Source organism: Dasypus novemcinctus, chromosome 5 (assembly GCF_030445035.2).
Source record: "Dasypus novemcinctus isolate mDasNov1 chromosome 5, mDasNov1.1.hap2, whole genome shotgun sequence".
Lineage (NCBI taxonomy): Eukaryota > Metazoa > Chordata > Mammalia > Cingulata > Dasypodidae > Dasypus > Dasypus novemcinctus.
Genome location: NC_080677.1, coordinates 150,467,587 through 150,494,372, shown reverse-complemented (window position 1 = coordinate 150,494,372; position 26,786 = coordinate 150,467,587). Strand labels below are relative to the sequence as shown.

Sequence of the window (26,786 nt, the reverse complement as noted above, 5' to 3'; positions counted from 1 at the left end):
CGCACCGAGGGTAGAAAAGCAGTGGAATTCCCCCATTCTGACCTAGGACTTTGCCTCATCAAGAGTGAGTCCTCCTTTTCAGGGAGCACATGTAAATTTACCATGTCTGTCCTTGGGCATCTGGGCAGACCAAGAAGGCAGAATTTTAGCAAGACTGGGCTCCTCTTAAGGCTATTTAACCTGGGGGCAGGCAGTGAGTTCTCAACAGTGAGGAGGATAAACCAGTTTCCAAGATGGTCTGGGCTTTGGACCTCCCCTTTCTCCTTGTCTTCCTAAGTAAACTTGAGCTGTCCTTTGCACCCACCTATAAAGAGTGACTTTGGTTATCCCCCACCCAAAGCTATTGGTGGCTGTCTTTCCTCCCTCCTTCCCTCAGGGGCAGCACTCTGTCCCCCTGAGCTGGAACATGACCTCAGAATCCTTCTCAACACTGTTCCAGGCAATTACCTTGGCCCAGAAGGCTTGGCACTGGCGTAGAAATCTCCCGGCAATCCTTAATTTCCTGTGGGAATTTTTGTTCTGACAGAGAATCTCTGAGTATAAGTCTTTATTTCATAGGAATAACTCTCTAACAGTGGAATTTTAGGTGTATCCACAGGCGATAATGGCAGGCATTCATAAGTGGCAGGCTTGGCATTCTTGAGATTCTATCGCTTCAGTGATTTCTATCACCCACATCTCTGGATATGTGATAAACCTGTTTTCATGACTGTTTACCCTACTGGACTGTGAGTTTCTCAAAGGTTGGAACTATATCTTATCGCTGTTTGTATTCCCAAGGTGTCCACATACTCTCCAGAAATGTTTCTTGAATAAATGAATAACCTGCTTTGGTCAAGGTCAAGTGGCTATCATAAGGCAGTATCAGCCCAATCAACTTCCCTGATAGCCGACTTGATTACAGATTGCCTAGCATTAAATACTTAAGGGGGGCATTATTTGGAAGGGGGGTCATTGGAAAATAAAGAGGGGGACCAGAGAGGGGTAAAATTCCACAGCTGCCTTAGAAATGCTTGATAAGTAACAGAGGAATTTGGCTACCAGGTGATAAGGACAGATACACCCTAAGTTGTTATTTTCCTCTGGGACTTTTATCTATTTTCCTTCTTCTGACCAAAAGGTCCAGATCCTGGGCTAATTTTGCTCCGTGGTTTTCTGTGTTCCCAGGAGGTGATCAAAGTTGTTTGGCAAATGACTGCTTCCTATTTCATGGTCATTAGATGACAGTGCAATTATGATCCACCCTGATTCAATTAAGATAGCCTACTGATTTGTTTTTATAAGTAGATCTTATAAATTGAACTTGTACGATAAGTTAATACTGCTATCGCTTGTATGTTCTAAATATTATGGCTCCACAGAAAATCCTGTTGAATAAAAAGGCTACAATTGATTAAAACCACAGACTTGGCTGGCTCACCAAAGATGCTCTTAGTTCCAAATTTACCTCTTTATAATGACCAAAATCTTAATAGTAATTATGGAGAAAGATGAAGGAAAATCATTCCCAAATAATTCAAAGAGCAGGGTGGGTTATGAGGAGATCTGGACTGATGCGTTCTAAAAGGATGGCCTTTTAACTTGAGGCCACACCCTTGGGTGTCAGTTTCCACCTCCCCTGAGGCCCCCAACACTTCTCATCCCATGGAGGAACTCCCTGCATTTAGATTCGCAAGTGACACAAGGCGCTGGGGTCAAGTGCACACACTGTCCCTGCACAGGCTTCCCCCAACCATGCCGCCTGTCTTCCTCCTCGGGCCGGTGGGGGGGCTGGCCCCACGGAAACAAGGTTACCCTCTTCCCTCTCCGTCTCTTCCTCAAAGACTACAGCTAATCTTAAGCAGTCAGCTCCAGCTTCCTTCAGAGAGACGGGAAGAGAAAAGGAGATAAGTAACAGTATACAGAGTCTCTTTTCTGCTCAAAAATTTTGCAGGAAATCTGCCCTGTCCATATTCTAGTTGGAGGTCCCCCCACTCGGGCTGTTCCTCGATGCTTGGGGGTGGAGGCAGGTCAGCTGGACGCACCTACAGGAAATCTCATGGACTTGGCCATCAGACCTAGGCTCAGTCTCAATAGTTTGACCATCACGTTTACTTAACAGAATTAAAAGGTCTTTATTTGTAGACTGGGGGATAGCAGTAGAGGTTGAGATGTAAAAAAAAAAAAAAAGGGAAAGTCCAGTTCATGGCATGGAGCAGGTGTTCAACAAAAGATACCTTTCATTATCATTTTGGAATCACATGGCCTCTGCTGGAGTCAGTCACTGTTTTGCAATCTTTCCTAAAGTGTCACTGCGAGTCAGCCATGGGAACCCCTGTGTAGCTGAATTTGAAGTGGGAGGGCTGGCCCCAGGTAAGGCTTTACCTTTCTTTCCCAGGCCTGTTGACGCAAAAGTCGCACTCCTAAATAAGCCCAAAGTTATATTCTTAACGGGAATATGGAAGACAGTCAAGGGGGCGTTGGGTGGAGGGAGGGGAAGAGACATCCCTGCACACCAGTGGCTGTCCCCGCTTTGGTAAGGGTCTGTGGGTACCCTGATCCACCGTCAAGTTCTGCCCCACCTCCAGATGCCCTTCTTAGCGACACTGCCCCAAAACCCAAAGACCTTCCAGAATGGGGAGCATGCAGAGACTGCCTTGCAGACAAGTCTAAAGTTATCCTCTCTCTCCCCGAGGCCTCCCAAAACCATAAAAGTAATACAAATATTATGTATTAAATATAATTAATTTAATAATTAATTAAGAAATTAATTTAATAAATTAAATTAATACAAATATTATGATTAAATATTCTCCCTAGCAGTCATGTGCCTGAGAGGATATGCCATGTGCATATGGCACAGCATTGGGAGGATTACCTTCATAGACTGCCCCCATACGGCAAAATCACAATCAGAATAGACAATATGGTAACCCCTCCTCCCAATTTCCAGCTACCTTCCTTCTGGGTCACACACTGTAGCCCAGAAAATCTGAATATACACACATTGGCTGACTTGCAGGTACTCCTCAAACTAAAGAGCTGTCTTAATGTTGTCAGGTTGCTACCTACTCGCCACTCCTGGATGGCAAGCCTCTAAAACTTCCCTTTTACATCCCTTCCTTCCTGTCAGCACAGCACGAGGTGCTACCAGTTATTCCAGACATTGGACGCTTGTCCCAACAAATGACAGAACATGGATTTCTTTTTGTATAGATTAATAAATGTGTAAACATTACTGTGAGATGAGGGATAGCACAGGTTAAAAAAATGCGTGTATAGAATTAAATAATGCCTACAAAGTCTCCAACAAGGTGTGCACACATTGCCAATACTACATAAATATCAGTTCCTTCATTCCTCTTCCTTTAATTTTTTTTGAAGTGGGTGGGGTCCAAATACTGGACCTTGTATTTGGGAAGCCAGTGCTCAACCACTAAGCCACATCAGCCTGAGTTGTTTTTTTCATTTGTTTTGTTCAGGAGCCACCCGAACCTCCCATGTGGGAGGCAGGAGCTCAACTGATCGAGCCACATCCACTCCCCTCCTCTTCCTTTTTGGTACCCAGGTCTGTCACTAGTACTGAGACCTTCGGCAAATCAAGGCACTTCATCTCTCTGGGCCTCAGTTTCCTCACATATAAAATTAAGAGGTTGAAACTGATTCTCTATTGGCCAGAAACATTTTTTTCCCTTCTGATCGTTTTCTCATGATGCCTTCACTGACTGGGAAAGTAGGAAAGTTGTTTCCACCACATCATACTCTTGCCAGCACAGGTAAGAAGTAACAGCCTTTCTAAGGCGCCGTGGGGCATTGGGAGGTTTATTGACTACCTGCCACACGCCAGGCACTTTCACATACACTTCTTGGCTAACTGGCCTCAGTTGACCTGTACCCCAAACGACAAAAGCCACAGCATTTAAAAAGTAAAACAACGAGAGTGAAGTCGTGTTAACTTACTGGTCTCCGCGCCACAGTATGAGCCCTTCAAGGAACTCAAAACACTGCAGTTTTTAATGCGACGTTAAAATCGCTCTGGCGGGGGGATGGTCTCCGCAATTACTGTCAGGGCTTAAAGGAAGTTACCGTGAAACTCAAACTAGAAGCGCGAACTCCCAAATCAGAGCCCAGCTTCCTTTCAAACGCTTCAAAAAACCCTGGTAATCCTGGCGGCAGCCGCAAGCCGCCCGGAGTGGCAGCGCCGCGGCCGCTCCGCACCCCCCACCCCTACCCTCCCGCCCCCTACCTCGGGCTCCGCTCTCCCCGGCTCACGGCCCACCCCCCGCGGGAGCCCGGGGAGAGGGGGCCGGAGATCCGGGCCCGGGACGAGGGGCCCGCCTCCCTGTACCCCGCAGTCGCCGGCGGCCCCGGGACGCCAACTTTGATTCCACCCTTGGGCCCGCTCCTCCCCCAACCCAAGGAAGGAGGGAGCAGACACAGACCGGGACAGGAAAGGGACCGAGTGCCACACGCGGGGCAGGGCGGGGCGCAGCCCGCGGGACCCGCGCCCCCTACCGCGTGGGGCCGCGCCGCCGTCCCCGCGCCGCCTCGCCGGCCGTGCCATCTGCTTCCAGGGCAGCGGCGGCGGCGACAGAGGAAGAGGCGGCGACTGGGCGGGGCGGCGCGGCGGCGGCGGGGCCGGAGCATCGCCTCGCGGCCGCTGCACCGCGCCGGGGGGCGGAGGGGCGCGGCGGGGCACGCGGGCCGCGCCAACGCCTCCCTGTCGGGCGGCGGCGAGGCCGCGGCGTCCCCACCCCCTTGAACCGGAACCTCTTGCAAAAGGCAGCCTCGGGGTTGCCGCCGCCGCCGCCGCCGCCGCCGCCGCCGGGAGAAGCCAGCCCCCGAGCGGGCGAGGACGCGGGGAAGGAGGCGGCGCGCCCGGCGGGCCATGGCCGCGGCGGGATGACTTAGGCGCGGCGGCCGCAGTCGCGCGTGCGGGGGGGGGCCCGTGCGTTCTCCCGCCCGAGGCCAGGGGCCCGGGACGCGCTCGCGGCGGCGTGGTGGATGAGCCCGCCGGGAGGCGGGCGCGCGTGTGCGGCTGAGGGGAGCAGCCCGGGCCGCCGCCCGCTCGTCGTCGCCGCCGCCGCCCATGGCTAGGCACCGCCGCCGCCGCCGCTGCTGCCGCTGCAGCTGCTGACCCGGGCAGCTGGCCTGCGCCTTCCGTCTCCCCATCCCGGCGGGGGCGAGCCGCCCCCGCGCCTCCCGCCCGCCCCCGCCCCAGCCCTCCTCCCGCCCCGCTGCCCCGCACCCCACCCGTCGCCCTGTCCCCGCTCCCGGGGGCCGGGGAAGTGGAGGAAGGCGAGTGCCGGAGGAGGAGGAGGAGGCGCCGGGGGCCCGCGGAAGATGGGGAACACTACCTCGTGCTGCGTGTCGTCCAGCCCCAAGCTCAGGAGGAATGCCCACTCGCGGCTGGAGTCCTACCGGCCTGACACGGACCTGAGTCGCGAGGACACGGGCTGCAACCTGCAGCACATCAGCGACCGCGAGAACATCGACGGTGAGTCGCGGGGCCGGGCGGGGTCGGCGGCCGCGCGTCCCGGGGCGACGAGCCGCGAGCCGCGCTGCGGGCCGCGCTTCCCCCTCGGCACCCCGCGGTGCCCCCCGACACTCCCCGGCCTGTTTCCCGGGTGCGCCAACCTCGTCTCCGGCCTTTCTTCCCTGGCCACGCACCCCCTCCCCGTCGGGGGCACCAGAATTGGCTGAGCATGTGTATCCTGGGGTGCTTGAGTTCCTGTCACCGCGAGGTGCGGCGGGCGCCCGGGCGGGGGCCGCTGGGCCCTGCAGCATCCGAGCAGCGCCCCGCACCGGGGCACGGCCTCCCCGGAGCCCGCGAGTGAGTGGCAGCTGGGAAACTTTCCCACCCGTTGGCCTCGGGAGCCCCGCGGGGCTGGCTGGCCTGGGGGTCGCCAGGCGTGGGCGACATCAGCAGGTCCTTCGCCAGGGCGGGGCGGGGGCAGCCGGGGCGCCTGGGGTTCCGGTTAGTCTTCACGTGGCCGCGGCCGGCTCACACTCGCCGGCGAACGGGCGAGGGCAGTGGATGAGCCTCCGCGTGGCTGAGGAGTGAATTCCCATTTTGGAGTCGAGGTCTCCGCGGAGTTGAAGAGCGTTGGCCTGCCGCAGCGCCCGGGAAACTCACAAGTTGACCCCACTTGCGTGTCCTCCTGCCTCCGTTCCCGTTAATAAGGGGAAAAAAGCAACGAAAAAGTGTTTTGGGGCTGTGCGTGTGTGTGGTGTCAAATAGCTTCCTCTGAGAATGCTTTTAAATCTCTCCCATTTAGAATATTACCAGAATTATTTGGAGACAGCTTTGGGTTAAGTCTCCCAATGTGATTTTAAAGATAGCTAAAGGGAATTTTGCTTGGGGCTGAATTACAGTCTTAGGAATTTCTGAATGATCTGGGTGACTGGATTTGGACTAGACCTTGTAAAGGAAGTTAGAGGATCCATCCATCACTGCACCTAGTATAATGTTCGTTTATTTTATTGCTTTATAGTTTCTTTTATTGGTACTCCTTTATCAATTAGCTCCTTGGTTTAAGAACGTCTGCAGTGGGGGTAGTTTGCACGTTATGCTTAAAATACAGTTTACATAATTTTCAACTTAAAGAAAATTGAAATGGGAAATGTTTTTATGACAGTTTGAGTTTTTCTTGTATTTAACCCACAAATCTTCCCACAGTTCATCTTTTCGAACTAATCTGAAAATAAATTCTTGTGTGATTGAACTGATAGGACTGTCCATGTCGCAATTCATTGGGATGGAGCATTTCCTCTAGTGGGGAAACCCAAACTTAAACCCTACTAAAGGAAAGACTTTTTTCATTACTTGGCCTCCTCTAATTTCTTCTATGTAGTAACATAACCTCAAGAGGACAGTATCTTTATTAGATGAGTAGCATATGTACATCGAGACTGAAATACAACAAACAACCTGGTTTATAGTAGGCGCTTTGTAAATTATGGTTTGCTGTGACATTTCTGCTGTTACTTTAGACGTCTGTTACCTTATCCTGTTCTTTAGATGTCTTTGAACTATAGCCATGCCTTATTTTTAAATATATGCATTTAAGAGCATACACAAGGGTATTAATGACCAGATCTGTCTCTATCACTGCTTTAGGCCCAAGCATTTCAAAGTATCTGTCATATGATAAAGACACAATAAGTACTGTATTTTAAGGGAATGAATGAAGGAATGAATGGATGTGTGAGTTTATTATAGAAAGCCATTATTCAGCCTTACACACTTTTGACAGTCAAAAATATTTGGAAATATTTTCTTCTGTACGTTGTGCACTAATGCCTGATGGAGACTTTATATATTAAGTGATGAATTAAAAGTAAAAATAAAAATACAAACAAAAAAGCAAATGGAAGGCAGATTTACATTTCTTAAAGCCAGGCTATGTATTATTATTGACTGTAGTAAGGAAGCCCAGGAAAAAAGAAAAAGTAGTTGCAATCAGCTATTTGGCACTAAATGTCAGAATTACTTTGCAGAGGATAGTAGAGAGTATTGTATGTTCTTTAATTTGAAAGAAATTTAAGTTTCAGTCATCAGGCATTTTTGAGAAACCACTTGAAAGACCACCAGCTCTTGTTTTACAGATTCATGGTGGTCCACAGGGCAAGTTAAGAGAGTTTAAGTTTATTTAAGAATTTGGAGCCCTAGCTGTAGTGTCTCCTCGCCCCAGGGCCAGTTGATGATTCTAGACTAAGCCCCGACAATCTAAGTAACCATGTAAAAAATGACTCTCAGATGTCTCCCAAATTTCAATAAATAGTACTTCTAGGATTGACCTAACTAGTGATTGATTCTCAACATTGGTTTCAGTTAGACCAGAAGTCTAGGGCTGGGCTGTGGCATTAGGAGGTTTAAAGCGTAAAGCTCTCCAGGTAATTCTGATACGCAGCAAGGGTTGAAAATCCTGGCTGGCTGGGAAATCTTGGCCGTGTTGCGTCAGGGGCATGTGTTCAGGGGTATTTTGGATAGAAGTTGATTCAGTATCAGATGCTGGAGGACATAAATGGATTTAAGTTAAATTACATATATATATTTTTAAAACTTCTGAGTTATGTATTGATGGGTTGACTACTAGTAAATATTTTGAAACTACATCTCAAGAAATCTTGATTCCCGAAGATACAAAAAACTGAGATGCTCATGTACTGTATATTTCATATATCATGGAAAATATCCTAGACAACTAGAATTGAAAGGTTCAGAGAAGTTCATGGGACTTCTGTGATAGATCAATGTCGTTAAATATATAGAAATAGGACATATGTATCCATGTTTCCCTACCTCTTAAACACACAAACTAGTAATATTTGTCCAGTAGAACTTAAGTAACTGAGTTAGGGGAGTTAGGCCTCCATGAGACCTATTGGCAAACTATTGTATCTTTGTGTTTAGTGTGCCTTGATGCTAGGGTTTTCAGGTTTGTGAAGTTTATGTTAGACTCATCTGTTCCCCAGATGAAATTTCTCATTAGTCATTCAGAGGTTGAGAAATATGAACTAAAACCATAACAATAATGATAATAATTGTGTTCCCTTACATAGTGCTTACTCTGTGCTAGCCACGGCCCTAAGTTCTTTCAATTCATTAACCCATTGGGATAAATACAGTAATCCTATGGGATAGGTAGTATTATTATCTTTACTTTAAGACAAGAAACTGAGGCATAGAGAGGATAAGTGACTTGTCCAAGGTCACACAGTAACTGGTAAATGGAAACTTTCCCTCATTGCTTGACTAACCAGCATATATTTACTAGTCTGGGATTGCCTTCTCAGGTAGTTGTCAAAATAAGACCTTCATATATGTATATAACTGCAACAATTAATCTAGCCTTCCCTGATTAGATTATCCTGGTGGGAGGGAATAGGGATGGACTACAGAGAATTGAAAATGTGATAAGACCAAATAAATCAGGATATGTGTCATATCTGCAGCGTATTGTCAGTTTGGGATTTTGCCTCAAGTGATGAATGGCAACTTCATCCTCTGCTGCTCAGGGCCATCCTTGACAACTCAATTGTCCCTCATCCTGTATCCAGTTTGTTAGGAAAGCATGGCTCCTCCTCCTAATTTATCTAAACTCTTCTCTAAACCTCCTCATTCTCATCTTAACCGTAGCTGTCATCTCCGTCAGCCTCCTGTCTCCCCACTTCCACCCTTGCCCCAACAGTGGCTCTGAACACAACAGCCAGTAAAACTCGAAAACATCACTCTGCTCAGGATCTCCAGTGACTCCTTAGCTCAGGCTGAGTAAAAGCAGGCCTGGGAAGCAGATGTGGCTCAAATGATAGAGTGTCTGCCTACCATATAGAAGGTACAGAGTTCAAACCCAGGGCCTCCTGGCCTGTGTGGTGAGCTGGCCCACCTGCAGTGCTGCCGTGTGCAAGGAATACCATACCACACAGAGGTGTCCCCTGTGTAGGGGAGCCCCGTGCGAAAAAAGTGCAGCCTGCCCAGGAGTGGCGCCACACACATGGAGAGCTGACACAGCAAGATGACGAAACAGAAAGAGACACAGATTCCCAGTGCCGCTGAGAATGCAAGTGGACACAGGAGAACTCACAACAAATGGACACAAGAGAGCAGACAAGAAAGGGGGGGAGGGGAAGGAGAGAGAAGTAAATAAAATAAATCTTTAAAAAAAAAAGCTAGACCTGATGGGATCTGCCTGCCTTCCTCCCGCCCTCCCTACCACCCTCCCTCCAGCTACAGTGGCCTCCTCCTGTGCTGTTCCTGGAACATGCCAGCCATGCTCCCACTCCAGGGCCTTTGCCCCATCCCTCTGCCTGGAATGTTCTTAACCATGTATTCTCATCCCATTGAATGCCCTTCCCTGCCTCCAGCAGGTTTAGTGCCTGCTTACTCTGTACCACTGTTTTTCCATTCTATAGCACTTATTCCCTGAGAACATACTATGTAAGTTTATACTGTTTATACATACTGTGTAAGTTTATCTGTTATAACAGCTGTTTTCACCTCCTTGCATGTAGGCTGTAGTAGGACGGGGATCTTCTCTTTTGTTCACTCATCTAACCCAAGTGTGTATTTATGGGGTGAGGGGAAGCAGAAGGAAGGGAGAGAATGGGCAGATCAAGTAATAATGAAAGTAGAGTGGATGCGATAAGCTTTTTGATTTTCTTTATGTTTTAATCTAAGAGGAAGCAGATAAAGTCCTGAACATGAAACTGAAGGTTTTAAATTTAAAGCACAACCCAAAACAAAACAAAACAAAAACAAAAACAAAAACCCAGATTGCAAGGAAACCCTTGCCTGTGGAAATATGTCTAACAATGTGATAGGTCTTTTTTCCTCATCTCTTCTGCTGAATGACTTTAGCAGTGAATTTATGTCTTGAGGGTACCAGAAGGCTCAATGAGGCTAAAATGCTTAATAAACCAAAAAGCACCAGGCAGACATATGTCCTTGGGTATGACGTAGCTACTCATGCTGATTTTATTATGCTAAACCTAAGTGTTTAATACAAGACTCCATAGCAAATAAATGGTGCTTGGATCTTCCATAGCTAGAAAAACTGGAAACCTCACAGGCTTAGCCTAACAAAGACATCTGTGCAGTATTCAAGACAGTGTGGAAAGAATCACTGGAAAAGTCTGCTTTTTCTTACAGGGTTGGGGAGACACAGGCACAATTTGAAATTGAAGTACTTATGTACTATTAGCTTGAATTTTTGCTCTTGGTTTCTTTGGGTTTCTACAGTCAACTAACTTCATCCCTTTAATACTCTTTTACTTGGGTCTCAGTCCCACACTGACATTTCCAGTGGGCAAAACCTTATCTGTGGACCTTTTCCAGGTGACAATAGCTGAGCTGCCTGGAGGAAGCCCCCGGATACTGCCCACAGAGTATCTTCGCAGTGTAGAAAACTGCAGGTGCCAGTGTCCCAAGCCCTGACTCTGAGTCCCTGCCTGCCCTACCTCCACCTACTTGAGTATTTAATTTTCCTCTTTAATTTAGAATCATGACGTCATTTGGTCCCACTTTCTCATTTTACAGACAAGAGAACCTGAATTGAAGCCTCTCTGCTCGGCTTATGTGGATAATGGGCCTAGTAGTCCAGTTACTTCGTGTCATCTTTGCGCAAGTACTGGGCTAATCCCTTGACCTGTATCATCTGTTTTCATCTTCATGTCATTCTCCCCACTTTACAGACGTGGAAATTGAACCTTAAAGTTTAAGAGCTTTGTTCAAGGTTCCACAGCTAGTTAGTGGCAGAGTTTAAATGCAATGCTGCCCTAGTGCCTGTGTGACAACTAGTTAGAAATTGATCTATGTCTGAATTCCTGGTGCCTCGTGTACACCCACTTCTGTTTTTAGAGATTGGCAGTCTTTGCCTATGTGCTTTTGGCTGGCAATACTTAGTAATTAAGACTCTTCATTTTTACTTTTCTGCCTGCATCTTAAGAGGATGGAGATGAAATAATTTTGTGCTGTGATAGATTTTCTCACCCTTTTCTACAAAGCCAGTTTTGCCTCTGTCACCTTAAGGAGATGAATGCTTTCACATTTCTGACTTGATGAAATAATACAAAGATAAAATCCATTCCTATCCAGGAAGGGCGGAACCAAAAAGGAAAAAACTGAGAGGCAAGACATGTGAATGGCTCCAATATTTGGTTTTACACACACAGAGTCAGGGATTTAGCTCCAGGCATGTCGTGTGTACTTACTTTAAGGAAGAAGTGTTTGGTATTTTTCAGAGGATGGTTATTGACAATACTGTACTAGCTATACTTCAATCTAGGAAGCCTTATGCCATCCAGCATTTAGGCAAGAAGGGCAAGTCCTGGGCATTGATATTAATAGTTGATCTGAGGTCCTCTCCTACTTTGAGTATCATTTTCAGGTTCTAACTGCAAGAGGGAGAGAGTTCACCTTTGCCGCAGCGTTTCTAATCATCAGGGAATGCTGTGAGTCTCGGGCAGCACATTTCCTCTCTGTGTTCCAGAGACTCAGCCTTATTCTATCCTGCTATTCCTGAGGGAATCAAGGGGGATAAATTCAGGGGTTTACAGGGCATGGTCTGAGCTCTCCCAGTTGGATGATCAGGTGTGGGAGGAGGGCAAACAGCATCTGCCTGGTGACCTGTGTCCCAGATGTGGCTCTGCTGGCTTCCATCTTGCCAAGTCTCCTCCTCTTCTGCTTAAATGCAGTCAAGAATTCTGCCTTGCCTTACTTCTTTGTGCATTGTAAGGAACACAACGAGGCCAAAATGCTTAATAAATCAAAAAGTACTCGATAGTTACATGCCTTGGAAACATAGCCACTAATGTTGATTTTCTTGTGTTAAATGTAAAGTTTGCTCTACAGCAAATGGTGTTGGAACCTTCCATAGTTAGAGAAGCCAGACGCTCACAGGCTCGTTCTAACAAAGACATCCTTGCAGTAGTGAAGGCAGTGCAGGAAGGATAACTGGAATTTCAGAGCTGACTGGCATGAGGTCATCCAGAGCTGTGTGACCTTTGGATGGGGGGCTTGCTAGCTGTAGTATTGTGAATAGAAACATTACTCTTCCTGGCATTCATTGCTGTGCTCGGTTGCCTGTTTCCAAAGGAACATCTCGAGGCCATGCGATGAGCAGTGGGATGACATATATAGAGAGCTCCCTGGAGTAATCGAACCCACCCGCCCCCCAGGCAGTCTGCTGACTGTGTCACATGAGCCAGTCATAAGAGTGTCAGCATAACGTCCTTAGATGGAAACTGGAGCCAGAGTTTTTTTTTTCTTATTCTTCAACAAATAGGGTTTTCATTTTTTATTAATTTTATTGTGGTAACATATATATGATATAAAATTTGCCATTTAAATGTATAATTCAGTGGTATTTGTTACATTTACAATGATGTGCTACCATTACCACCATTGATTATCTAGACTTTTTCACCACCCAAAGCAGAAACTCTGTCCCCATTAAGCAATAACTTCCCATTTCCCCTCCCCCAACCCCGGAGAACTTCTAATCTGCTTTCTGTGTCTGTGAATTTGCTTGTTCTAAGTATTTCATAATGAGTGGAATCATACAGTATTTGTCCTTTTGTGTCTGGCTTATTTCATTCATAATAATATTTCCAAGGTTCAGCTATGTTGTTGCATGTATCAGAACTTCATTCCTTGTTATGGCCAAATAATATTCCATTGTATGTATATATCACATTTTGTTTATCCATTCATCTGTTGATGGATACTTGGGGAGCTTTCATCTTTTGGCTGCAGTGAATAACGTCACTCTGAACAATTGATATGCAAATTACCTGTTTGAGTACCCGTTTTCAGTTTTCTTGGGTTTATACCTAGGAAGAATAGGGTTTTAAAACATACCTAAATGTGCTTTATTATATTAAAACACTGCTTTAAACAAGGAGAAATTTCCTTTAGCGCTCTTCCTTTACTTCTTATGGGAGCTTCTTTTTCTACCGGCTTATTTTGAGAACAGCGTTGTTCTAAAGCAAAATTGAGTGTTATCAGTCTGACATCACACAAATTGGCAAGTCCCTCAGATCAGCAAGATTTTGCCTGGAAAGTCTCTTGGTGAGAACAGAGGTTATTTCAGAGGTCAGTTAACACCAAATTGCTAAGCTCTGCGTGGCTCCATTGCCTGGCTAGGAAGGCTATTTGTCTTTTTTCCCCCAACTTTGCTAGAATATTGATGTCTGTATGTAAGATGTAACTTTAGGAAAATAAACTTTTTTTAGTTGTGGCTCAAAAATTGTCCTGAAAAGCAGTTCTATAAAGAGATTTCCACAATGTTTTGGATGTCTTGGTGTAGTAAGTCCCTAGTCTCCCATGGTTGTACTACTTGTAGGATATATAATTTTACTCCCTGGTTCATTATTTTATGATCTCTATTCCCTCCTTGTGTTGTGTAGTGGGGCTTCATTGGACATGAGAGATGGGAGTGCTGTGTTCCCCAGAGATAAACAAGGCATCTGTAGACGTGTCAGCTGACTCCTGGTACCGAACCACAGCTGGGGTACACTAAAGATAATTGTTGGCAACTACAATTACATCCTTGCCATTTTGCTTTGTGAGCCTTGCAGAAATCTTCGTTGGATGGTGAAATGCAAGCCACTTCTATTTTGGACGCTTCTGATTATAGACCTCCTGACTCTGGGAAAGATGAATAGAAAATACTCTGCATAAGAATTTGTATGTAATTTAGCTGTATGTTGCGAAACGCTGAATGTAGTATTTAAAACATTTTATGGCAAGACATACTGAACTTTGGATGAATACATCTGGTGGACAAAAAGAGATGAGATGGTATTAAAGATATTCCCTTCAAGTGTGGTAAATTCTTTGACTCCTAAAACTTACTACAGATTTAGGACTAATCAGAGCCACTGCTTGGCCTGGTAAGGCTAAAAAGTCTAGACCAGGGGTTCTTAACCTTTTTTGTTCCGTAGACCCTTTTGCCAGTCTGGTGAAAACCACAGACCCCTTACTATATTGTGTATTGTTTAATAAATAGATGACACCTGCACCAACATGTCCCCACAAGAATAAAATTTTTTTGAATTTCAGTTCACGCTCACCGACCTTTTAAGAACGCTTTGTCTAGACGTTCTTTGCTTTCCAAGAAATAATTTCACTCCTCTAATTTAGAATTGTATGCATTAACAAATTTAGCACGTGTTCAGGATTTTAATTGATTACAGCTGCTCTGTTAAATGTAATGCTAATTACCCTTTAAGCGCTCAGTGGTCCTTATAATAGGTATTTAGATGTAGATTCAGACTTCAAGGCTCTTTGTGTCTCCTACCAAAGTGTATCTGATGAGAAATGAAGTCATGATGCTGTGTTTAATCCAGTTTCAAAATTTCACATTCCAGATACATCAAGGATTACTTTCCTTTACAGTGAGTATTATATGACTAATCTTATTTTTCTTACTCATTTGATAAGTGCTCTTTCTTCTCCACAGCCCCTTTTTCCTCAGGCTGTTTGTAAGGAACTGAGTAGTATCTCAGTGTGTTGCACTTGTTGCTCCTTTTGTGAAAAGCATGGATAAAATAGTTTATATGGCATCAGAGATTGCCTTCTAGCTAAAATTTGTGTAATTGTGTAATTGAAGATACAAGTTATTGTCTTTAATTTTAGTATGTTTGACTCTTGCCTTCCTCTAAAATGAATCTGATACCTGAATTTGTATTTCTTCTCTCTAGTGGGAGGAAGCCCATTGAAGCCAGTGTTACTTCAGGAAGTGTGACTTTGGGTATTAACCACATGGGATGAATCTAAGAGTGGGAACTTGGTCTTGCTTTGGAAACCCTTTGCTTCTGCGCAAGACTGTTCTGATAGTTTTCCTGTCTTACGTGCCATGTGCCCTCTCCAAGCATACTTTGCTGTTTGTAGAGTTCTTTTCTTCAGCAGAAGGCTACTCCTGATAATTCATGTTATGGAGCTGTTGGTGGGCTCTGAGTCCTCGAAGTGGGGGATGGAAATAGAAGAGTGAGGCGAGCTGGGGTGGCATTGCCTGGGTGGGATGGGTCAGCGAGGACGCCAAGGCAAGGCCACGCACACGCGCTGTACAAGTCGGGCAGAGCCCTGGAAGGTCGGAAGTAGGGACGTGTGTGTGCACCTCTGCATCATGGACCATGATTAGGGAGGGTCTGCAAGCGTGACGATGACTTTCAGAGTTGATGGGGGTGGCATCTGCAGGGGAAGGGCCGTGTGAACATCTGACACGAACCTGGGAGACTGTGTGGGTGTCTGGCCCACATGTTTTTTCTCTCACTTAACTAATTATATTCTAAGAGGAACATTGGTTGAAGCCTAAGTTAGGTATCTTGAAAATGAAATTTATTTTTGGTGTCCAGGATATTTTATAAGAAAGTCTTTTGTGATAGGAATAGGAAGAAAAGAATGAAGGAAATTGCAGGAAGGCAGACTTGGCGGAAGTGAAAAGCCATAGAGAGAAGAGCTGATACATGGCGGTGAACTTGGAGTGCACCCCAAGTAGGTAACGGCCCCAGCTGCCTCCTTGTCATTCCACTCCTTTGTCCTTAGACTACATTTGAGTCTTGACTTTGGATTGGAAGGTTGACAGTTAAGCCATTGAACGAGTGCTTTTTCCTTCTGCTGTATTTGTTCATATGGTTTGAAAACATGGCCTTAGATGACAGTACTGCTGTCCAGTAGAGAAGGACAGTCTGCAAGTTGACTGTACATTTTTTTAGTTTTCTTTTTCTCAAACTAATTTTCATAGCTAGGTTTCTGTCTTGGTTAGCCATGTTCCTGAGTGAAAGTCTATTTGCCCAGTCTAGCTCTTGGGTGTGAAATTCAGAGGTGCTGTCAATCCAGCAAAAGTCCTTACTGAAGCTGCGGCAGCATCTCTCAACCCTGTCATTTGAGATTTTGGTCTGGATAATCCTTTGGTGGGGCTGGGGGTAGGGGTGGTAGGCGTCCGAACGTTCTGGGATGTTGAGCAGCATCCTTACCTCTACCCGCTAGATACCACCAGCACTGCTTCCTTAGTCATTAGTCATGACAACCAAAAATGTCTCCAGCTGCTGTCAGATGACCGCTGGGGAGCAGCCCACCCCAGCCCCCGCTCTACTCTCCCTGCTTGAGAACCATTCCATTACTGGCTGTAGGATTCCAGATGAAAGAGAAACATGTGGCAACCTCCTGGTGGTTCCATGCTCTCTGAGGTCTCTTTGACAGGGTCTGGACACTGAGTAGGGGCTGAGACTCTGGGAGGCACACAGCTCCAGGGGTACCGTAAACGAAAGATTTTGGTATGGACGGTGCCTGGCTCTGCCTCCCTCAGTGTCGTCAGCCTGCAATGTTCATTTTAACTCACGAATAGATCTCACCTGTGTTTTTTTTTTTTTTAAATTTATTTTTTAATTTTGTCTTTTTTTTAAAAGATAAATTGATCACACAAAAGGTTATGTTAAAAAACATGAGGTTCCCATATACCGTTCCCCCCCCCCCCCCATCAACATCCCCTTTTATCAGTAAGGCACATCCATTGCATTCAGCACATTTGGTGAATGCACCCTGGAGCACTGTCACACTGCATGGACCATAGGTTACATTGTACATGGGGCATTCACCTGTGTTTTAAGATGGTGCCGCCCACAGTTCTGACTGGTAGGATAGCTGCACTTCCATCTGGAAATTGTGTGATCTCTTTACTCACATTCAAAATTGACTTCTCTTCCCTTATATGATCTCCCCCCCCCCCCCATTTTCCTTTTTTGGTATTTTTGTTTGTATTTTATTAGTACTCAGAGTAGATTTTCCTTTTGAGCTTTTCTTCTGATGAGGAATATAAAAATGGAATGCCTGTTAGGATATTTGCCGGTCCAATCTGACTCTCTTTTCTTATAATTAGTAGCTTTGGCTTGATTCGAGTGCTCCATGCAGTTCTGAATTTTTGAAATCAAGACATCTGCAGTATGAAACCCTGGTCTCCCTCAAACAGGAGGTGGAGAGAATGGATGTTTGCTTTAGGGGTGTGACATTCAAGGACATCCTTGGTAGAAGGTTGGGGGTGGGGGAAATTTTTAATTGCATTGTGTATTAGCCAAAGGGGTGCTGATGCAAAGTACCAGAAATCTGTTGGTTTTATAAAGATATTTATTTGGAAAAGCTTAGTTACAAGACCCTAAAGCAAGGGTTCTTTACAAGAGGTCCATGAACTTGAATTGAAATTCAAAAAAACATTATTCTTGTGGGGATGTGTTGGTGCATGTGTGATCTCTTTATTAAATAATGCCCAGTGTAGTGTGGACTTAGTAAGAGGTCTGTGACTGGCTGAGGGGTCTGTGGAACAAGAGGGGTTAAGAATCCCTGCCCAAAGAGTCTAACTCAAGGCTGCTTTCTCACCAGAGTTATTTGCCATGTGTTGAAGCAAGATGGCAGGGATCTCTGTCTGGTCTGTCTTTCCTTCCTCTTGAGGCTCTGTGGGCCCTTTCTTCCAGTCTCAGCTGTAGGCTGGCATAGGACTTTTCTCTCAGGGCTTCCTATATCAGTCTGGCATAGGGCTCGTTTCTTTCTAGGCTTTCTCAGCTGCAAACTATCAGGCAAATGGCTCATCTCGCTCTGGGGCTCCAGGATCAAAACTGACAAAGTCCTCTCTTGTGTCTTCTTGAGTGAGTGCCCATTTATATCAGCCCACCAAGGGGCTGTGGACTTAACCTGAGTCATGCCCTCCTGAATCAAAGACCCTAAGTTGATTTATTCAAGGAAACTTAAAACCTTTGAATTTAATACAATCAAAGGGTATCACACCCAGAGGAACAGACCAGTTTACAAATATAATCCTCTTTCTTGGGGTTCATAAATAATCTCAAACTGTCACACATTACATCGTTTTATTCTTTTTTTTAAAGATTTCTTTATTTCTTTCCTCCCCCGCCCCCCTCCACCCTGGTTGTCTGTTCTCTGTGTCTGTTTGCTGCATCGTCTTCTTTGTCTGCTTCTGTTGTCAGCAGCATGGGAATCTGTTTCTTTTTGTTGCATCATCTTGTGTCAGCTCTCCATGCGTGCGGCACCATTCTTGGGCAGGCTGTACTTTCTTTCACACTGGGTGGCTCTTCTTACGGGGCGCACTCCTTGCTCGTGGGGCTCCCCTATGTGGGGACACCCCTGTGTGGCACGGCACTCAGCACTGCGCATGGGCCAGCTCCACACGGGTCAAGGAGGCCCGGGGTTTGAACCGTGGACCTCCCATGTGGTAGACGGATGCCCTAACCACTGGGCCAAGTCCGCATCCCCATTTTATTCTTAAGGAAAAATATTTGAGGATGAACCCATTTAAATGATTTGACTGGAAGGTTAGTTTCTTTAGACCACTGTCACTGGAAGAGGAAATGACTGTGGGTTTCTTGAAGTAGAGGTTTAGAAACTCAAGTCTTGGTTTGCAGCTTGCCTTGGTGAGGAAAGCTCAAAGACAATGTGGTCATATAATATTCCTGACAATTTACCATTACCTCTAAGAACATTTAGAGCAAAAATGCCAGTCCCTTAGAAGTGAATGTGTTTATAAATACACACATGGAAGTGATTCTTGAAGGTGTTTTCCAAAAGCCTGAGGTTTGAAAATGTGTAGTCAACTACTGATGTAATCAGACCATTTGTTAAGAAAAGTTACTAATTATAAAAGCATAGCTTTTATACTGTGTAATGTGGACCGGTAAGACAGGATTAAAAGGTTCTTGTAGAAAGATGGGGAAAGACCAAGTGCGGGCACCGTGGCGCTCATGAGGCTGTTAGTGTGTGTGCACAATCATTTAATAGCATTATTTGGAGCTAGACAGATGAGTCTTTCCTTGTTTATGTGGCCCATCTGGCAATGATATAGAAGATGGACTCTTTAGATAAGTCCGGCCATGCAGAAGTCAAGACTTGTTTATTTTCTCTCTATTCTTTTTGTGTTTTGAGAGTACTTCCAAGTGACCTTAACAATTGTTTTTAGAGTGAATTTGTAGTTTAGCCAAGCCAATATATGCCTGATTCCATGAAATACGAGGTCTTTCACGAAATCTAGCCTTATCTAAGTTAAAGAATTCTTTAGTTCTTTCAGCTGTTCAATGCGAACAACCTAAAAAATCTGTTTGCATAAAATGAGACTATGGGAAACTGCATAGATTTGTACTGTTTACTTAGGAGTTGCTTTGCAGTTTGTGAGGACCAGGGATATAGTTCTGAAACAGGGAAAATTATGATGATAGAATATTGTAAGTATTTTCATTTTAAATATATAAAGCCCTTGGAACTCAGTTAACAGTGCTTTTTATGGGTTTCTTTCTTGGTGAACAGGTAACTAGCTAATTGTTTGGATATTATACATAAAAGGGCTAGTTATTATATTATCATAATAAAAAATAATATGCCTATTAAATACCTTCCCTGAGGATCGTTGTACTAGCCATTTTCCATTAAACAATTTGGAGGTTCAGTTGAGCCATTCTGTGGTGAGAGCTGTCACTGAGAGCTAAGGTCGCCATGTTTTGTTTGATTCTTTGTGTGTAAATTATTTGTCTCAAGGTTAGTTTTTATTCCCAGATGATGGGTGAGTGGCATTTTGGTCTTCATGTCACACGTTGTAGTCCACTGAAGTGTCTCTATCCAGAAAACATGTCTCTTGTTACTGTTTTTTTTTTTTTTAATTGGAAAAGGAGAGTTAATGCCAGTGGTGTTATCTCCACGGGGTGGCTATGGCTGAGAAACTGATAGCAGGCAAAGCTCCCTTTTTAATTTTTTTCAGAGTTCAGAAGTGGCGACAGTTGTTTAGTTTTGAATTCTGGCTATAGGAAAAGAGGTCAAATAGGTATCAGAATGCTTGTAGTGCAAGAAAGTATACACTGAGAAGTTAGAGGAATGCCTGTCCTTAAAAACTAGCATCACTAACAAGTGTTAAATCCCGTAATGGAAGTGTTTCTAGAATGTGCTCTCTTCACCCACAGAGAAGGAGAGGTTGGAGAGGAAATGGAATCCAGTAGGCAAGCAGCGATGACTGGGAGATGCCTGCTCTCTTTGAGGGAGGCCTTGGCAGCGCCCGTGATGGCCAAGGTCAGGTCCATGACTATCCTAGGGGTCCACAGTCATGCTAGCCCCCGAGGGGGCATTTTCTAGAAATGTGATAATTGAATGCCCCCATAGGAGTTCTAGATTCAGTCCTTCAGTAGATCAAATATTTATCAATCCAAGTACAGTGCCAGGCTCTGTGCTGGGGGTTGAGAATACAAAGTTCAGTATTACTTGGACCTTGCCCCCAAGGACCTCATGATCTATTGGGGGAAAGGAATATGCAAATAAGTGATCATAATACAGGATGCGGAGGCAGGAGTGATTCCCTGTGTCCGGGGTTTGGAGGGGATATGGTCAGGGAAGGCTTTGCAAGGCAGCCTGATGAACAAGGACCACAGGAGTGGGCGTGGGGAAGAGGCCGCAGAGGGTGTCGCAGGCAGAGGGAGAATCTGCTTCTGAGTGATCCTGGGTGGATTGGTGCAGAGGTTCATTTTTGGTGTTGGACCATACTTTTGTGTCACGGTGTGATTCTCTCTGCCTTTCCAGGTTACCTGAAGTTCTTTCTGACCTTGTCCTGTGTAGAGGGGTAATTCTATTTTGTGGATATTTTAGAAGGAAGTATAAGATTTTTGTTTAAAATTGGCTGTCCTAACTGGGTGAACTGGATTCCATGCACTCTGGAGAGAGTGGAATTCTGAAAGGCCCAGGTTTGAATCCTGGCTCTGCCACTCCACAACTGTGTGACCTTTGGCAAGTCTGTTAAACTCTCCAGGCCTCAGTTTTCTCATCCTAAAATGGCAATAGTAATGATTACCCATTGAGTTATTGTGGAGGAATAAATGAAATATTTGCAGAGAATTTAGTGTGATGCACTTGATAGAGTGTAACACAAGGCACACACTCAAATGTAGCTGTTATTAAATCCCCAGAGGACTTACTGAATGGATTATGCTTATTAGGAGGACAGTTGTTTTACAAGATATTTTTTTTAATGGCTGGATTTGCATTGGGGAGCAGTTTCTTATGTATTTTGCATATACTCTGGAGGTAGAAGCTGGTTATTCATAGTTGTAGAGATAGAATAGATTTCTTCAGAAGTGTAAAAGGGATCTGCTATTTTTGTTGTGTACTGGAAACTAGCCTTCACAGAATCAGAGAACCTTCATTCCACCGAGGACCAGAGAGCTGCTCATTTACAGATGAAGCCCCTGAGCTGCCAGGAGGCGTTGGTCCTCCGTGCCACACAGCTGGGCCATGGTTCCCTGTGTTGGGCAGAGGCTTTTCACCGCAACCCCTGCCTCCTCTGTTGAATCAGTTCTCACTGCAAGGTGAGAAATTAATCCTGACCTGTCTAGTTTTTAAAAATTATTTGTTCATTTTTTCTTTCTTGGAATTGCAGCCAATGGTGGTGATTAGTTCTTCTGTTGAAGAATGCTTCAGGGATACTCAATATCAGTAAGAATTATGCCTTAGGGTATTGTGTTTGTTTTTAAACTGCATGGCAGATTACCCTAAAGTTTAGTTGTTTAAAACAACAAACATTTATGATCTTACAGTTTCTGCAGGCGGGGAATCTGGGCGCAATTTAGCTAGTGGCTCTGGCCCAGGGCTTTCCCATGAGGGTGCGGTCAGACTCACACTCGTGGCTATTGGTGGCTGTTGGTCACTGGTTGTTGACTGGTTCCTTGCGAGGTGGACCTCCCTTTGGGGCCGCTTGCAGTGTGATAGCTTGCTTCCCTCAGAGCAAGGGATCAGACAGAGAGCGAGAGAGACCCCGAGATGGAATCCATAGTCCTTTTGTAACAGAAGTAGCATTCCAGCACTTCAGTTAGAAGCAAGTCACTAAAACCCAGCCCACGCTGTAGGAGGGGGTTGCACAAGAGTGTGAATCTGAGGAGGTGCGCTGGGGGCCATCTTGGAGTATTAATTTTTTATTCTTTTGTATTAGTTAAAATCCTTTTGAGGGAAGCGGCTATGGCTCAATCAGTTGGGCCCCCCTCTACCTAATGGGAGGCCCTGGGTTCGTATCCCGGGGCCTTCTTGTGAAGGCAGGCTTGCTCCCAAGCTCCGGAATGCCGCTGGGCCCGCAAGCGCCGCAGAGAGCCGACTCAACAAGGTGACGTGACAAAAAAGGGAGACAAGCGAAAAAACATAGAAGAACGCACAGCGAATGGACACAGAGAGCAGACAGCGTGCAGAAAGCCACAAGGGGGGGGGATATATAAAAAAGATCCTTTTGGTTATTTGTAATAGGAACCCTCTGGCTTGAGCAGTGCAGGGGTAGGGATACGGCAGGGAGTTACTGGAGGAATACAAGGCTAGTTGGTAGAGACCAAGGGCAAGGGGCATAACTGACTCTCCCAAGGAACCGGAGTTGAGAGTTGGACGGCCTGAAGGAACTGAGGCAGCGACCTCTTTTAGTGCCTTCTCAATTCTATTGTCACTCTTAGTTGGTCTTGTCTCTCTATGTCTCAAAGTAGTTTTTCTGTAAATCTCTTTTCTTCTCTTTATAAAACAGCTTTCTCTCTTTCTCTACCCATGGTAGAAAATGGCCATCCCAAAGTCTTCAGTTTTGGGACCACAAAAGACTGACTAGAATCCCAGTTCCATTCCTGGGAGAAGGGATTGAGTGACAGAGCCCAGTGGGTGGGATGGCTCCTCCTCTGAAAAGTGTCCGGTCAGCTGAGGCAAGGTGGAAGATAGGTCGGATCTTCATGACCAAAGGAGGCTTGTTTACCCCTGTTTTCTGTGGGGGTAGGTGAAGGTGGGGAGTTGGGGTGGAGTGAATGGTTGGGGGAAGCAGTTTCAAAGAAGGGCATATGGTAAGAGGATTTGGCTCAACTGATAGAGCGTCCGCCTACCATACTGGAGGTCCAGGCTTCAAACCCAGGGCCTCCTGACCCATGTGGAGCTGGCCCACATGCAGTGCTGATGCGTGCAAGGAGTGCCCTGCCACGCAGGGGTGTCTCCTGTGTAGGGGAGCCCCACAAGCAAGGAGTGTGCCCATTAAGGAGAGCTGCCCAGCAGCGCGAAGGAAAGTGCAGCCTGCCCAGGAATGGTGCTGCACACACGAAGAGCTGACGCAGCAAGATGACGCAACAAAAAGAAACACAGATTCCCGGTGCCGCTGATAACGATAGAAGCAGTCACAGAAGAACACACAGCGAATAGACACAGAGAGGAGACAATGTGGGGGTGGGGATGGGGAGAGAAATAAATAAAAAATAAATCTTAAAAAACAAAACAAAAACAAAGAAGGGCATGTGAAAATAGTTTTCTCAGTACTTATTTCTTTAAATATTTGATTTTCCCCTGAAGAATACCTAAATATATGTATATATAAATATATATATATAAAGATATCACTTTTTAAAAATTTCTCTCCCCCAGTTGTCTGCTCTTTGTGTCCATTCGCCATGTGTTCTTCTGTGTCTGCTTGCATTCTTGTCGGTGGCACTGGGAATCTGGGTCTCTTTTTGTTGTGTCATTTTGCTGCGTCCACTCTGTGTGTGTGTGTGGCACCATTCCTGGGCAGGCTGCACTTTTCTCACACTGGGCGGTTCTCCTTACGGGGCGTACTCCTTGCGCGTGGGGCTCCCCTACGCAGGGTACACCCCTGCGTGGCACGGCACTCCTTGTGCGCATCAGCACTGAGCATGGGCCAGCTCCATATGGGTCAGGAGGCAGGGGTTTGAACCCTGGACCTCCCATGTGGTAGGCGGACGCTCTATCAGTTGAGCCACATCCGCTTCCCAGAATTCCCAAATATAGTAGAGCTAAAATGAACTAATTTGTGTAAAAGTGAAGTTGGATATTAGCAAACGCTTTTGGAAAGAGGAACCTTGGAGTGAAAAGAACAAGGAGAAATGAAAAAAAAATGTGTTTGAGACTTTAAAGCCTAGAAAATGTATTGGCTATTAAAATTATTCTTCTCTTTCTTTCTCTTTTCCTATCTCTCTTTCTGAAGTAGTCTCATTTAAATTCCAGGCTTATCCTTTTTTTTTTTGAATGTTCTTATGCTGTGAACACCTGTCAGCTTTCCTATCTTAGGTGATTTTTTTTAGCAGCTTATATAACTTGAAATGAAATTAGCATTTCTGTTCGTTTCTAAAATTCCTCATATAGTGTCTTAGGATTTTGCGTTTGGCTTTAATTGATTTCAGTAAATTATAAAGAAGCAAAAAAGGTTTTTATTGACATTTTTATATGCTTATTTACTTCCATAGCATCTTTAAATGATGCATACTTTGACTTAGCTCCAAGAAATTTTGTATTACAAAGATATAAACAGAAAGCCTTTCCTTGGAGGTATTTTTCTTTTCCCTTTTTATGGATAAGTCACAAGAGTAAGCCTGTAAAACCTAAAAGCAATCTACCAGTGGCATAGTTGGTTAATTATGGTTTTTATTCTTGGAGTTTGAATTGAGCAGCACAATAGTAGCAACAATTAAAGCAGATTAGTATGTGACAAATTCTTAGGCTTGCACAATTTAAGATGTTGGTTTGTTGGTCAATATTCAGTTTTAAAAGGTGAGGTTGGCAGAGTATTCTCTGGGAATTGCCATGCAGGACCTGAGTGGGTGAACGAATGCGTGGTGGATATGGGTCAGGGAAGAAGGCAGGTGGCAGGGAGAGAATGGGGGTGTTGAGATGGGAGGCTGGCTGTGGACTGTGGTGGGGTCTGTGGGTTCCAGGGAGGCTCACTGGGCGGGGCTCTTTTGGGAACACTGACACCCTCTATTGAGCTTATTCACACATTACTCACACAGGACTCCATTACTGTGGAATTTAGGCTTGGCAGTCATGCTGCTAGTTACTGTTATAACCTGGTAGGAATAAAAAGACTGTGTGTACTGGAGTTGCAGCGATCTCTGGGAAGATGGGACAAGCTTCGCTTACTCTTATTGTTTCCTTATGATCCTTTCCCTTTGATCTGTTCTTGTTTATAATCCAGTCTCTCTACAGTGCCTTTTAAAAACCTGGAGTAGACCAAGTCACTGCCCTGCTTAAAACTCCTACTTAAAACTCCTGTCGTGGCTGGAGCAAAAGTACAACTCCTTTCCAAGGCTCACAGAACTTTTGGTGTTCTGCACCCTGCCTACCCTGAAACCTCATTTCTCCTATAGCGATTCCATCCACAAGTTTGATGAGAAATAGTGTATTTTCATAATCTCAGTCTCCCCACAAATTTCTTAAACTGTCAGGCTCATCCTTGTCTTGGGTTTGCTCTTGCTGTTCCTTCTGCCTTGCATGTTTTTCTTCAAAATCTTTTTGTGACCAGCTCCTGGGCTGGCTCACCTTGCCTAAGAACACAGGATGGAGAGGCGAACTCTCCTGCCCTTTCCCCAGGCACATCACCTCTTTCACTTTACCTATTTTATTCATATGTTTACCACAATCTGAAATGGTCTTGTTTACCTGTTGTATGATTTTCTCCTCCCTACCCCAGAATATAAACCCTATGAGGATAGGAACTATGTTTGTCTTTTTTTTTTAAGATTTATTTTTTATTTATCTCTCTCCTTCCTGCCCACCCCCTCCCCAGTTGTCTGCTCTCCGTGTCCATTTGCTGTGTGTTCTTCTGTGTCTGCTTGTATTCTTGTCGGCGGCACCAGGAATCTCTGTCTCTTTTTTTTGCGTCATCCTGCCCCATCAGCTCTCTGTGTGTGCGGTGCCACTCCTGGGCAGGCTGCACTTTTTTCATGCGGGGCAGCTCTCCTTACAGGGCGCACTCCTTGTGCGTGGGGCTCCCCTATGTGGGGGACGCCCCAGCGTGGCAGAGCACTCCTTGTGTTCCTCAGCACTGCACATGGGCCACCTCACCACACAGGTCAGGATGCCCTGGGTTTGAACCCTGGACCTCCAATGTGGTAGGCGAATGCTCTATCAGTTGAGCCAAATCCACTTCCTGTGTTTGTCTTGCTTATATTATAGTCCTGTTACATAGGTCAGTGCTTGGTCCATAGTAGGTGCTCACTTAATATTTGAATGCATGGACATACTGCATTTCATTTAACAGCTAACATTTCTTTGTGTTTCTTGACCTTGGCATTTTTAAAGAGCACAGACCAGTTATTATGAAAAACAACCCTCAGTTTGGGGTTGTCTGTTTCCTGTGAGTTAGATTCATGTGATGCTTTTTTGACAGGACTGTCACAGAAGTGATGTGCTCTTCTCAGTTCATCCTACCAGGACGCATGGATATCTGTTTGTTCCAGTATTGATGATATAAACTTAGATCACTTGGTTAAGTTAATACCTTCCAAGATTCTTTAGTATAGCATTG

At 45.4% G+C, this 26,786-nt stretch overlaps 1 protein-coding gene across 2 annotated transcripts in view; it reads left to right on the top strand.

The window, feature by feature from the left end:
• Positions 1 to 4,682: 4,682 nt before the first annotated feature.
• Positions 4,683 to 26,786, top strand: part of CCNY (cyclin Y) — a 228,249-nt gene continuing 206,145 nt past the window's right edge. The window contains exon 1 of one of the 2 annotated variants that reach the window (XM_058297671.2): positions 4,683 to 5,476. In XM_058297671.2, the coding sequence (XP_058153654.1) occupies positions 5,323 to 5,476 (154 nt within the window). In that variant the 5' untranslated portion in view covers positions 4,683 to 5,322. The remainder of the gene's footprint in view (positions 5,477 to 26,786) is intronic. The other variant, XM_004476104.5, reaches the window with a different exon arrangement.